Consider the following 13,555-nt stretch of genomic DNA (forward strand, 5'->3'; position numbering starts at 1 on the left):
TAATGCTTGAGACCTGTGGTACAAGTCCGTGACACTCTGTGAGTTTAATTTTCTGTTTAATCAAATGACCTGCTCTCATTTGGTTGTTTCAACCACAAGACGACATCAGTGTATGCATTTTTTTAAACATACGCGTCATGACACACCAAGAAAGGAGGAACTTCCAGTGTCTGTGGTAACATCACTTGATAAACAGGCTCCTTTGAAGAGCAAGCGCCTGTCTGTCTTTACTATATAAAGCAGTGGAGACGTAAACTCACAGACATTCGCCGTAAGAGGACCATGAGAGCAGCAGCCATCCCCACACCAAGGCTGGACAAAATGCCAGGAATGATCTTCTCTGCTAATCCAAAGGGCTTGAAAGAAACCAGTCATTCACATCTAGAGGAGAAAACTCAAAAAAGAAGGCCAAGGGCTTTGTAAGTGCATTCAGTATCTCATTTGGATTATCTTTTGTGGTAGTCAGGATTATGAATGAAGGGAGATCATGAGTTTGGCCAAATCAGAGAATTTGTGTGTTGTGAATTATAAGGAAGATTTTAGTTGCATTAAACAGTAAATCATATTCCATCACTAGAGGAGTTGGGAACACTTTCAGACACTGACTCATAAAATTAGCTCTATTTTAATAATGAAAAATATATCTGATTTATTCCTTGGAGATGTTTATCTCATGCTCTTTTTATTTCTAAAAATAGAGTGAAACTTGTTGAAAACATATAAATGAATGTATTTGCTTTTATTGCAGTGGAATGGACATGAAAGCATACTTGAGATCTATGATACCACATCTTGAATCTGGAATTAAATCTTCCAAGTCCAAAGACATGTATGTATAAATCCATTGACTTATTATCATTTACAAAAGCAGCTTGGGCATTCATTCTGTATCCTAGTAAGAGATTAATACTATATACAATAGATTTCATGTCTGTCAGGTAATATGCCAAGTAAGCTTAGACTACCCTAGAATCAATACAACTTTAATACAAAGTGTATTGTAAGTGTATTTGTATTATAATAATCTCATTAATAAATACAAATGTATTTGATGTTTATTTTTGCACTATCAGATTTTATTCATATGGATTTGTTTTATATTTTATTAGCTTATTTTCATAACTATGTTAATTCTAAGGTTTTGTTACATATAAATGTTAACAACATTTATTAATACTAGGCAGGTATGGGGCACATGAGTCTAGCCCCAGAACACAGTAAGTAGAGGCAGAAGGGTTATGATTTCAAGTCTAGCCTGGCTACAAAGTGAGTTCCAGGACAATTCGAGTTGTATAGCAAATTCCTATTTCAAAAAAAAATTTATTAGAACTAGATTCGAAGGTTATGAAAAGATATTAGTCATTCTCATTTCATTTTTAGTTTACATAAAATATTTCATTAATTTATATAAATGCTGTTCTTTACAGACTTTCTGCTGATGAAGTAATTCAATGGTCCCACTCTCTGGAAAAACTCCTTGCAAACCAAAGTAAGCACATACTAACAACTATTTCTAGATTCAACTATATACCCTAGTAGATTGAATAGCTTCATTAAAATATAGTGTTTTAGGTAGAGTAGTGTGAAGAAAATTGTGTCCAAGTAGACCTCTCTTGTATCCACTGCTGACATAGCACACAGTTTTACCACTTTGTTATATATATATAACAAAGCAAGTAGGTTTTTCCAAGGATCTTTGTAGAAGCACCATTAACTTCTTTTAAAGTTCTGAAGTTGAAAAAGTTGAAAAAATAAACAAAGCTTTTGATATGTAAGATGCAAATCAATCCATTAATTAATTAATTAATGGGAAGTCCCCATTCCTTAGCTCTTCTCCTTCATGCTACTTTTGTGTGACAGGAATTTTAGTGTTACCAAGTGTCCAAATACAATGACAGAGTCCTTTACTATTCTGAAGGGGAATGGGACAAAATATATTTTATATATAACATGATGCAATACATATTTTAATACAGGTAATATAAAAAGGATTTAAAACAATAAGTCTTTGGAGATTTTCTGATGACAGAAATCAGCTTGCCTTCTCCTGTTGAGTGTATTACAATGCTTCTGGGATGAGGACCTGGTTCAGAAGTTCAGAAGAAAAAATACTAGCAAATATAGTCACTACAGCAGGTGCATAGGTGACATGTAGACCTGATATTAATTAAATATATATTAGATGAGGTAATTATATTTGAGTTTATTAACATTACATAAGTAACATTTGTTTATGAATGTTTGCTTGCCTGGAATACTCTAAATTCTGGCTAATACTTTATATCAATTATAAAAATAAGATGTTGATTTATAATAACCAGTCTAATTTCAGTTTAAAGACTGATAGCCACACTGAACTGCTATTCATTAAGAAAAAAGTTTCTCTGCCCTCAGACTTTTCTCCTGTCCATAAAACTATTCATCAGGCTTTATCTCCACAAATTAGGATATAGGTATATCAGTAACAGCCAGTTCTTACATTTGTATATTGAGAATGAAATGATATTATTTGAAATAATGTTCTACAAGTTATTTTTTACTTAACTATTTTAATTATCTTAATCACCTCTTTTTAGTTGGTAAAGATGTCTTTGGAAATTTTCTAAAGACTGAGTTCAGTGAAGAGAATATCGAGTTCTGGTTGGCTTGCGAAGATTACAAGAAAACAGAGTCTGATCTTTTGTATTGCAAGGCACAGACGATATACAAAGCATTTGTGCATTCAGATGCAGCTAAGCAAGTGAGTATTAAGTTCCTTCCTTCAGTGTGTATATTAAACAGAAAAAGGGAAAAACTCATTGCACATCTCATCATGAAATCCTTTTTGAGTATCATCATTTTATTTCCATAGAGTTAGGCATTATCAGATAGTCCAATGAAATGATAATATGTGTAACCAGGAGAATAAAAAGACTGAATTTATAAAACGATCTGAGAATGATATTGAGAGTGTGGATATTATTGGCAAGATGTGCATAGAAGTAAAACTTTAATGAGCTATCTTATCTCAGATGAGATAAAATTCTGATGATAGGGGCTGGGAAGGTGGCTCAGTGGTAGAGCGCTTGCCTTGCATGCATGAGGACCTGGGTTCGATTCCTCAGCACCACATAAGAAAAAAGAAAAAAACCAGAAGTGGCGCTGTGGCTCAAGTGGTAGAGTGCTAGCCTTGAGCTGAAGAGCTGAGGGACAGCGCCCAGGCCCAGAGTTCAGGCCCCACGACTGGACCCCCCCCCAAAAAAAAATTCTAATGATACATACCACTGTAAGCAGCCAAGAAAATCTTATCTTTTAGTAGTAGTGTTGGCCATCAAACAAAATATTCTTAGTTCAAGAGGAAAATAGCTGTACAAACGCCCTGTTTTCAAGTACATCTTAATTGTTTATGCCAATTTTTGGGTACATGTCCTACTGTGTACTGATACTAACACGTTTTGTGTGTTTTTCTCCTTTCATCTCTCAACTACACTATGAACATATATGGAGCAAAATATTTTTGTGGTTATACTCTTTTTAAATCTTCTCTACATCAAGTATAGGTGGGTTTTAGAGCAAGCATTTGAGGGATTTCTGCACTGATTTTAATGAGGATGTAAAATGACTTTGTTGAAATACATCAAAATGCCCAATAATATGATAATATGTACCAAAAAATGTGAAGTGTGTGCTAACTAATAATGATTTCACTTTAGATCAATATTGACTTTCGGACTCGAGAATCTACAGCTAAGAAGATGAAGGCACCAACCCCCACATCTTTTGATGAAGCCCAAAAAATCATATTTACTCTCATGGAGAAGGACTCTTACCCCAGGTTCCTGAAATCAGCTATTTACATAAATCTCCTAAATGACCTTCAGGCTAATAACCTTAAGTGAGTTCCTAGCTGAGGGAAATTTAAAAGATGGTGTCAAGGATAAGACATATGACCAAGTTGCTGCCTGGGTGAACACCTCGGCATGTTTGGGTGACTCCACAAGCCCAGCAAAAGAATAAATCGGTCAGAATGATAAGACATGGGTGCTTCCAGTCAGACTTGAAGAAGCATAAGCAAGACAAACATGGAGACTGAAGATGAAGGAGGAGCTGTAGGACTCACATCAAATGGAGTAGACCTCTCCATGAGAAACTGACTATACGAAACTATAGAAAACTTCCAAGACAGATTACGACATGCTATAAGCTTTCATTTCCACCGACCTCATGCTGCTTATTATAAAGACTGTATTAAACTTCTGAAATCCCCTTAACTTATGTGGTTCAGATCACCACTGTTCTTAGCACATGCTGTTTTAGGTGAGTGTGTTTGGCTTAGAAGTGGTGAAGAGAACAGTGGGTGTAATCTGAGCTACTGCTCTTGAAATTGGAAATCAGAATATATTTGTACATTAAGTTATCACAGTGGCAATAATAAACGTGACTTTTGTATTAAAATATAGAGAAACTAGTTTGTTTCTATTTTATTGCTATTTTTTAACCTGGCACTTTTTCTACTTTGTACTACTAGTAGACATATAAAAGTATATCTTATGCATTAAAGTAGAAAGAATTATCTGTCTTCTCTCTAAAATTGCCATGAATAAAAAGAAAATATGATCCCACAAAATTCCAACATCAAACAGATAAGAAATTTGTGACATTTGTACAAAAAAAAAAGAAAAAGGAAGGAAGGAAGGAAAGGAAGGAAGGAAGGAAGGAAGGAAGGAAGGAAGGAACGGAAGGAAGGAAGGAAGGAAGGAAGGAAGGAAGGAAGGAAGGAAGGAAGGAAGGAAGGAAAGAAAAGTGATGATAGAAGTTATCCTGAAGACTCATTAGTTAACAGTTGACACTTTAGTTTAAGTTAACATTTACAAAACTTGTGTGTGTTTGTGTGTGTGTGTGTGTGTGTGTGTGTTCTTATTTGTGGCACATGGCAGTATCATGGAAGTTGAGACTGAAAGTTCAAAGCACTAGATTTAAACCACCCAGAATGTGAAGACATACAACTGTCTCTTATTTTGGAGTTTTGTCCAGATTGACCGAATCTGAAACTCCAAGAGGTAGAATATGAGAATATAGTTTTAAGAATAACCTATTGGTAATTCTGAACATAATTTGATAATCTAGAGTTGGACACTGGAGACAAGGGGAGTAACAGCGTAAGGCTCTTCCAATTGCAATCCTGTGCTCTTTCTCCTTTGTGATACTGCCACCCACTGGCCAAAAGATATTCCCCAAACCACTCAAATTTACAAGTCTGTCACCTATAATAGGAAAATATGGTTCATATTCCTGTATTCCCTGTAAACATGCATTCCCCCTTGGACCTCTGATTCATATGTTATCCAACACCCAGTCAGATACAAACCATAGTAAACTGTTCTCTATATTCTCACTACCAGCTTTCCCAACAATCAATCCACAGCAGTGGCAAGGAAAATATGGAGATCAAGGTTATAAGATTTGTACTAAACTTTCCGTTGGACCAAGTCCACATTAGTAGTACCCTGGGTTTTCTGGCATGCTCTGCTGAGTTGTGAATGGCAAGTGCCATGTGATCACATCACCCCAGGTTTCTTTTTTCCATGACTCATACTGCACCGAATTCTGTCCGTCTCTGTTGTACAAACCATGCCTGTGGCATGTCACTTATTCTGTCTATTCTCCCCATCCTAGCTTCCATTTCACAATTTACCAACTGTTTGTATCTCATCATCTAAACAGCTAAACCTACCCTCTTCTAAAGTACAGACGTGGAAACATTGTTTCCCGTGACATACAAAATGATATTCAAATGTGTCCTTCTGGCATTCAAACTCTGCCAGTGTGACTTTCACAGTGCAACTTGCATTATTCCCCTCTGGGTATCCTCCCTAACTTAATATCACTCTGGACTCTTCACTGTTCTGCAGGAACCTTGCTATATGCTTTGTTAAGAACGCATTTCATTGTTTCCAGGCCTTTGGTGAATCCCTGCTCTATACTTCAAATGACATTTCTGTACTCTTCTGGTTTGCAAAGTCACCAGTTCTGCTGGGCCCATACTGATAACTTTTCTGTGATATTGACACCCTAAGTGTATTTATTTCCAATGTCTAATGGAGATGATCTGCAGTCTAGGCAAATACAGGACACCCTGCTCCTATTTTAAGTGCTACTGTCACATTAAATAGAATCCAGGCCCTCCAGGCCAGAGGAGTGAGCAACAGAAGTATCTAGCACACACACCAGTCATAAAATGAACCCTCTGCTCTTTGTCTAAATAATCTGCCATTTGAAAGAGCTACCCAATTTTGAACAGAGGATCAAAACAGGTTTCTAAGATACCAACTCCTGTGGGAAAAATAATCATACTAGCTGAATAGATTCAAGCAAGTACCTTAAAAAGCAGAATATGGCCTGCTACATTCCAGTAGAACTAATTTTGATTCAATCTAAGGAAAACTCACGAATAATGCTTTTATGAACTGTTGTTATGTTGTTTTGTTTTTCCAGAAATGTGGCGTGAATGCAGGGCATGTATACCTGAACTTTTTTCACTCAAGAGTGACATTCTACCACTTGAGTCACAGCTCTACTTGTGTGTGTGTGTGGGGGGGGGGGGGTTAATTGGAGGATAGAGTTTCTTGGAAATTTTTTCTGGCTTGACACCACCATCTTTGAATCTCAGCCTTCTGATTAGCTAGGATCATAGATGTGAGCCACTAGTGCTAAGAATAATGCTTTGTAAACCAGATATATATACAGTCTCTCTTACTTTGTCATTGCCTTTCTTTAGGTGCTTTTCATTATGGTATGACTGTATCATTAGACCATTCACAGAAATGTGACTGGCACAGTGACATTTGTTATTTAAAAAAAAAAAACAACTGATCCAGTCGCTCATGCTGTTAGTGAAAACCTCATGGTCCCTTCTGTTATACAACACACACCCATACACACACACACACACACACACACACACACGTACAAACACTTTACATCTTAAAAGTAAATCACACTTACCTAAAAGAATTTTTATACTTGACAAACCATAATGATTATTGAACTAATAATATATTACAGGAGGCAATAGATTTATTTCCAGAAAAACCTGCTTCCTTTCTTTTCTATATTTAATTGCATACTTGCTTGTATCACGTATGTTCCATCCATCATGTATAATTACTATCTGGATGCTCATAGATCACCCTGTAATTTTAGCTAGTCAGGATGCTGGGATGTGAGGAGTCATAGGTTAGTGCCAGCCAATTCATTAGGTTCCACTCCAAAATATCTAGCAAAAAGTAGTGCTGGGAGAATGGCACATGTGTCAAAGCACCCTAGCAAGCACTGAGCCCTGGTCCAAACACCATATTTGCAAAAAAATGAAGAAAGAAACAAATGAAAAAAAGTAAATAAATAAACCAAGTGAGGAAAAAATGGTGAGATGATTCCACATATACAGACTAATCTATGAACAATTAGGATATCAGGAAAACAAATACCCTGTGTTCAACAATAATAGTTTTCTAAGTTGGTTGAAAATATATGGGCTCGCAGAATATATAGCTTGGAAATCTTAAGAAGTAGTTGCCTTAGCTTGGATGTGAAATATCCCCAATTTCTTAAAGGCTTAGTGGCTAAATTATGGCACTATGGGGAGGCAATGAATCTGGAATAAATTGTATGTAATAGATTTAATTTCTCTGAAGAAAATATTGGAACAGTGGTGCTCACTCTCTCTTCAACCACTACTTAGTCATTTTCTCTGCTATAGGCTTCTAGTAAAATATTCTGCCTTATCACAAACTCAAGAGAGGCAACTGGCACCACGGGCTGGAACCTCTGAAGCTGTGAGGCCAAGGAAACATGTCCACCTCATAAGTTGATTTTTCTTGAGTATTTTTGTCATCGAAACAGAAGGCTGAATAACATAGTAATTTAGGAAGGATTATGGGAGGAGATTTTTTTCTCTCCAGTGAATATAAATTTTATCTTTTACCAGACAGAGAACTGGCAAATTTTAAGCAAAATATTGTTTTGGCCTATTTTTTAGTAATGCATGTGTTAATAAGGACTTCCTTAATCCTAAAAAAATATTTAAAATAAGCACTCCCTGCCCCATATAACTGTTGAAATGCAGAGGAGAGAAAAATATGAAAAAAAAGATAACCTAACAGCATGTAATTGAAAAATCACGGACCCCTGAGTTGAGCTTAGCTGTATAATTTTCCCAAGTCTTTCTCATCACATACTATTCTTAGAAGAATTATGATTTGTGTTTTTAAAACACAAGATTTAACATAGAAGATGTTTTTGAAAGAAGGTATCATTGAGGAGGGAAAGCCAAGCTCAGCTAGTTTTGTAGCCAGACAGAAAAAATCAGGGTTTCCACTAGGAAACTAAAGAAGGCTAAGGAAGAAGACAGTGAGCAGACAATACCTGGTGAATGATTAGTCTTGAAAAATAACCAGAAAGGGACATACAAGAAGTTTAAGGTGGTAGAGCGCTTGCCTTGCATGCATGAGGCCCTGGGTTCGATTCTTCAGCACCACATGAGCAGGAAAAAACAAGCCAGAAGTGGTGCTGTGGCTCAAGTGGTAGAGAGCTAGCCTTGAGCTGAAGAGCTGAAGGACAGCACCCAGGCCCAGAGTTCAGGCCCACGACCGTGCCCCCCCGCCAAAAAAAAAGGAAGTTTAAGGTTTGTAATCTGAGTGTTCTAAACTATACATCACATTGTCTTTGAGAGCCTTCCATTAAGATGTGCATTAAATAATTAAGCAATAGAAGATGGTAATACTGGGTCACATATGAGAAATAGGTTACATGGCATTTTCAAATGACACTAGCTCCTTCCCAATAAATCTGCATATGAAACATTAAACATGATTTTTCGTAAAGTTGTTTTTTGCCTTGGACAAAAGCTGAGCCGTTTGAGCCATCATCTAGCCTAAGAACAAATGAAAGACCAAGGGACTCAACAGATTTGCAGTAAGTACATGCCAAAAGGTCAAAAGTACTTTTCAAAGATAGAAAAATAAAACCAAAGCTCAGGATTTTTGCCAAGAGACCAGCTAACAGCTGTTAAAGATAAACCACCATGAGTGTGGAACACTGGGCAACAGGAGATTGTGATTAAAGCAACAGGAATTCTGCTTCCTTATATGGAGGACTTACTATTTAGCTTGACATTAAATCTATGCGGGAGCCAAGCAACAAGTGGAATATTCTAGGTTTTCTTCTTGTTAACAGAGACAGAAAAACTGATGGAGCTAGACACTCTCTTGTCACAACCTTTAGTTCAACCATCTTTTTAAATTTGTTTATTGTGAAAATATCATACAGAGGGGTTACAATTAAATGAGCAAGGTAATGAGTACATTTCTTATCAAGCATTGTTGCCTCCTCTGTTTCCCCTTCCCACCCCTTTTTATCTCCCTCCCTCTCCAACCCCCCCAGCCAAAGTTTTTAAGTTTGTTTTTTGACATAATGACTTGTACATCTCATTATTGCAATGGGTCCATCTGTATCTCTATTTAAATGATTTGTTTTTCCCCTTCCCCTCCACAAATTATACCGACATCAAATACAGTGAAAGCAGGGGTTATATGTGGGGGAGGGACATACAAAGCAACAAAGAAATAATCTTATGAATATGTTAGAAACAATCACAAGAAAGAAAAAAACCATTTGAATAATTCTCTTGGAGTTTATTTCACCTAACATCAAAATTTCTGACCTTTTCTGCTTGTCTCAGACATATACTAGTTATTGTAAATAAGGGAAAGCATGGGACCTATGATTTTTTGGGCCTGGTTTACTTCACTTAATATAATTTTTTCCAAGTCTTTCCATTTCCTAACAAATGGGGCAATATCATTCTTTCCGATGGAGGCATAGAATTCCATTGTGTATATATACCACATTTTCTTGATCCATTCATGTACTGAGGGCCGTCTGGGTTGGTTCCATATCTTAGCTATGGTAAATAATGCTTCAATAAACATAGTTGTGCTGGTAGTTTTCGTATGGTCTTGTTTGTGATCATTTGGGTAAATGCCCAAAAGTGGAATTGCTGAGTCATAGGGAGTCATAGGGGAGCTCTATGTGGAGTCTTTTGAGGAACCTCCATACTACTTTCCAAAGTGGTTGAACAAGTTTACACTCCCACCAACAATACAGTAGGGTTCCCTTCTGGCTTCATCCCCTCCAGCATCTGTTATTATTGTAGTTCTTGATTATAGCCATTCTAGCTGGGGTGAGGTGGTATCTCAATGTTGTTTTGATTTGGAATTCTTTTATGGCTAGAGAGATTGAGCATTTCTTCATTGTCTATTGGCCATCCTTCTTTCCTCTTCAGAGAAGTTTCTATTTAAGTCGTTAGCCCACTTATTTATTGGGCAGTTGTTTCTTTGAGGATTTGTTGTTGGAGGATTTAATGTTTTGATTTCCAGGTATATTTTAGATATGAGACCCTTGTCCATTGTATGGCTAGTGAAGATCTTCTCCCAATCTTTGGGCTTTCTATTGGTCTTGCTAGCTATGTCCTTTGCTATGCAGAAACTCTGCAATTTCATGCAATCATATTTGTCCAAACTTTCTTCGATTTATTGTGTTTCTGGGGCTCTATTAAGAAAATTTCATCCTGTGCCAAGGAGATCTACGGTTTCTCCTATTCCATCCTGTAATGTTTTCAGAGTGTCTGCTTTGACTCCAAGATCTTTGATCCATTTGGAGTTGATTCTAGTGCAGGGTGATATTTAAGGATCTAGCTTTAGTTTTCTACAAGTGATTAGCCAATTTTGCCAGCACCATTTACTGAAGAGGCTGTCTTTCTTCCATTCTATTTTTTTAGCTCTCTTGTCAAAGATTAGATGGCTATAGGTCTTTAGGTTCATTTCTGGGTTTTCAATTCTATTCCATTGGTCCTGAGGTCTTTTCTTGTGCCAGTATCAAGCTGTTTTGTTTACTATGGCTTTGGAGTAGAGTTTGAAATTTGGTATTGATATTCGTCCAGCACAGTTCATTTTGTTAAGGATCGTTTTGGCTAATCGGGGTCTTTTATTGTTCCATATGAATTTTTGGATTGCCTCTTCTATTTCCTTGAAGAATGAGGTTGGAATATTGAGAAGAATTGCTTTGAATTTGTAGATAGCCTTGGGAAGTATTGCCATCGATGTTGATTCTTCCTATCCAGGAGCATGGGAGTTTTTGCCACTTTCTAAGTTCTGTTTTGATTTCCTTTTTCACGTTTTTAAAGTTTTCCTCATAGAGATCTTTCACTTCTTTGGTTAAGTTAATTCCTAGGTATTTTATTTTTTGTGGGGCTATTACGAATGGAGTTGCTTTCCTGATTTCAGCCATGCTTTTCTCATTGTTGGCATACAGGAAAGCCATTGATTTGTGAGGGTTAATATTACAGCCTGTTACTTTGCCAAAGTTTTGAATCAGCTTGAGAAATTTGGGAGTGGAGTCCATGGGATTCAGTTCAACCATCCTTTAATTCCTCAAAACTGGTGAAGTTATTTATAGCCCCCTTTTTGTCTAGAAAGAGTAAATGAACCAAAAATATCTTAAGATTCAGATATTCTTTTATTTTCCCTTTCTAGTAGTATGTATTAGTTGTTCATTGTGATATTTGCATATATTAACACAATGTACACTGATCAAATACGTCCTTTCTCTCACTCTTCCTCATTCTCCCTCTCACTTCCTGGAACAAACTCATGAAGTTTCTTGTTCTATTTTCACATATAAATATTTTAACCATATTCACATGTCACACCCTCTCTTTTTAATTTCCTTCCCTCTGGCCTACCCTACACAGAAACTGTTTTGCATCCCTAGCCTTGGGATTTTGCATATGGTAGAAAACATATAAGACTTGAATTTCTCACTATGTATTATTTTGCTTGAAATTATGATCTTTAATTCCATTAATGTTTCCGTAAGTACAGTTTTATTCTTATTTGTGGTTAAATAACACTCCATTTTGTACATATATTCCATTTTCTTTATCCATTCATTAGTTTGTGGGCACCTAAGCTGATTCTATAACTTTTCAAATAACTAACTTGCTATAACTTATATATTGCTTATGTTGATTCCTTTACATGTGTGCTTAAGTATGGCATAACAAATCACATGGCAGTTCTAGCTTTAGTTTTTGTTGTTGTTGTTATTGTTTTTAGCCGTACTGAGATTTGAAGTCAGAGTATTCTATTTGTTTGATTTGCAGTGTCTGCTGGTGTTCTACTTAATTATTTTTTTCTTCTTAATTTTTTTCTTTACTTAATTTTTGTTGTTTATTTTAAACACAGAGTCCCATAAAGTATGTGCAAGAGGTCTCACCCTTTCCTTGGCCCATCCTTATGGTTTTCAGGGGCCTAGTTCCTGAGCAATCTCTTACATCAATTTAGAGCAACCAGTATTAAAGGATGTGAGCTCCAACCCAAATCCCATATACACAATGAACTTACTTAAGTGAAATTCAGATGGGAACACAGTAGGTCATAAGGTAGATAGTGTCTAGAACAAGGTGGTAACACTTGCTGTGATTCCCAGGGAACTAGAATTTATAGGAACTTAAGGTTTCCCAAAACAGTAAGCTGGGTGAAATATGCCTTCCCAAGATGGTTCCTCAATACACCACTGTTGCATTTCTCAAGCTATGCATGTCAGACTACTTTTCCTTTCTGCTGCTCTGCTAATTTTTTCCTATTTTTATATCTTTTCCCCCCCTATCTGATAGTTTTCCCTTTCAACCATGCAGCCAAACAAGCCTCCATGGGCTTGACTCTGAGGTCCCCTTTCTTACCTTCTTCTCCCATAACCAATAGTGGGGTGTTTCCAAGTAACTGTTAAATACTGAGTTCCACCATACTCCTTTAGTCCCTTTGTCAGCCACATGGCTGTAGCTGTTTTCAGGCTGATTTGATTCTAAGGTACTGACAAGGAAATATAGATAGATAGATAGATAGATAAATAGATAGATAGATAGATAGATAGATACATACATACATACATACATACATACATACATACATACATACATAGATACATAGATACATAGATAGAGAGATAGAGATATAGAGAGATAGAGAGAGATAGATAGATGGGTCCCTTTAGTGTTTTTCTTCATACTTGAAAATAGGTAAATTTTAAGATGTTTATTTAGCATATAGTTCTGGAGGCAGAAGAGTTTACGATCAGGTAGCCACATCTGGAAACATTACTAGACAGCAGAAAGAAAGCAGACAGAAAAGCAAATGTGTAAGCAAGACTATGGGGAGGTGACAGGCTCACTGTAAGACAGATTATTCTCCCTCCTTTCTGTGGGTATGTTAATCCCTCATGAGAAGGGAGACACTATGACCTAATTACTTTGAAAGTAAGAGCAAATCTTCACATTGAGGAAATAAGCCCTAACTTGAATTATTTTGTGACAAACCATAGCCAAACCATAACAGATCCTAATTATTTCTCTTCTCCACACTCCTTGTAAAAGAGGCACTGCTAGGAGTAAAGAAATTGGACAATACAAAGACCATGAAGCCATCACCATGTCCAGAATAACCTTGCAATCTATACTGGC

General features: G+C 36.6%; 1 protein-coding gene across 1 annotated transcript; it reads left to right on the top strand.

Annotated features, from left to right (window-relative positions):
* Positions 1-208: 208 nt before the first annotated feature.
* Positions 209-4,447, top strand: Rgs1 (regulator of G protein signaling 1). The gene is made up of 5 exons (XM_042674428.1): positions 209-419; positions 749-829; positions 1,428-1,489; positions 2,577-2,740; positions 3,693-4,447. The coding sequence occupies exons 1-5, from the start codon at positions 283-285 to the stop codon at positions 3,876-3,878; spliced, it is 630 nt and encodes a 209-aa protein (XP_042530362.1). The 5' UTR covers positions 209-282; the 3' UTR covers positions 3,879-4,447.
* The last annotated feature ends 9,108 nt before the right edge of the window (positions 4,448-13,555 follow it).

Source organism: Dipodomys spectabilis, unplaced genomic scaffold (assembly GCF_019054845.1).
Source record: "Dipodomys spectabilis isolate Male_0828 unplaced genomic scaffold, ASM1905484v1 ptg000019l, whole genome shotgun sequence".
NCBI classification, from domain to species: Eukaryota; Metazoa; Chordata; class Mammalia; order Rodentia; family Heteromyidae; genus Dipodomys; species Dipodomys spectabilis.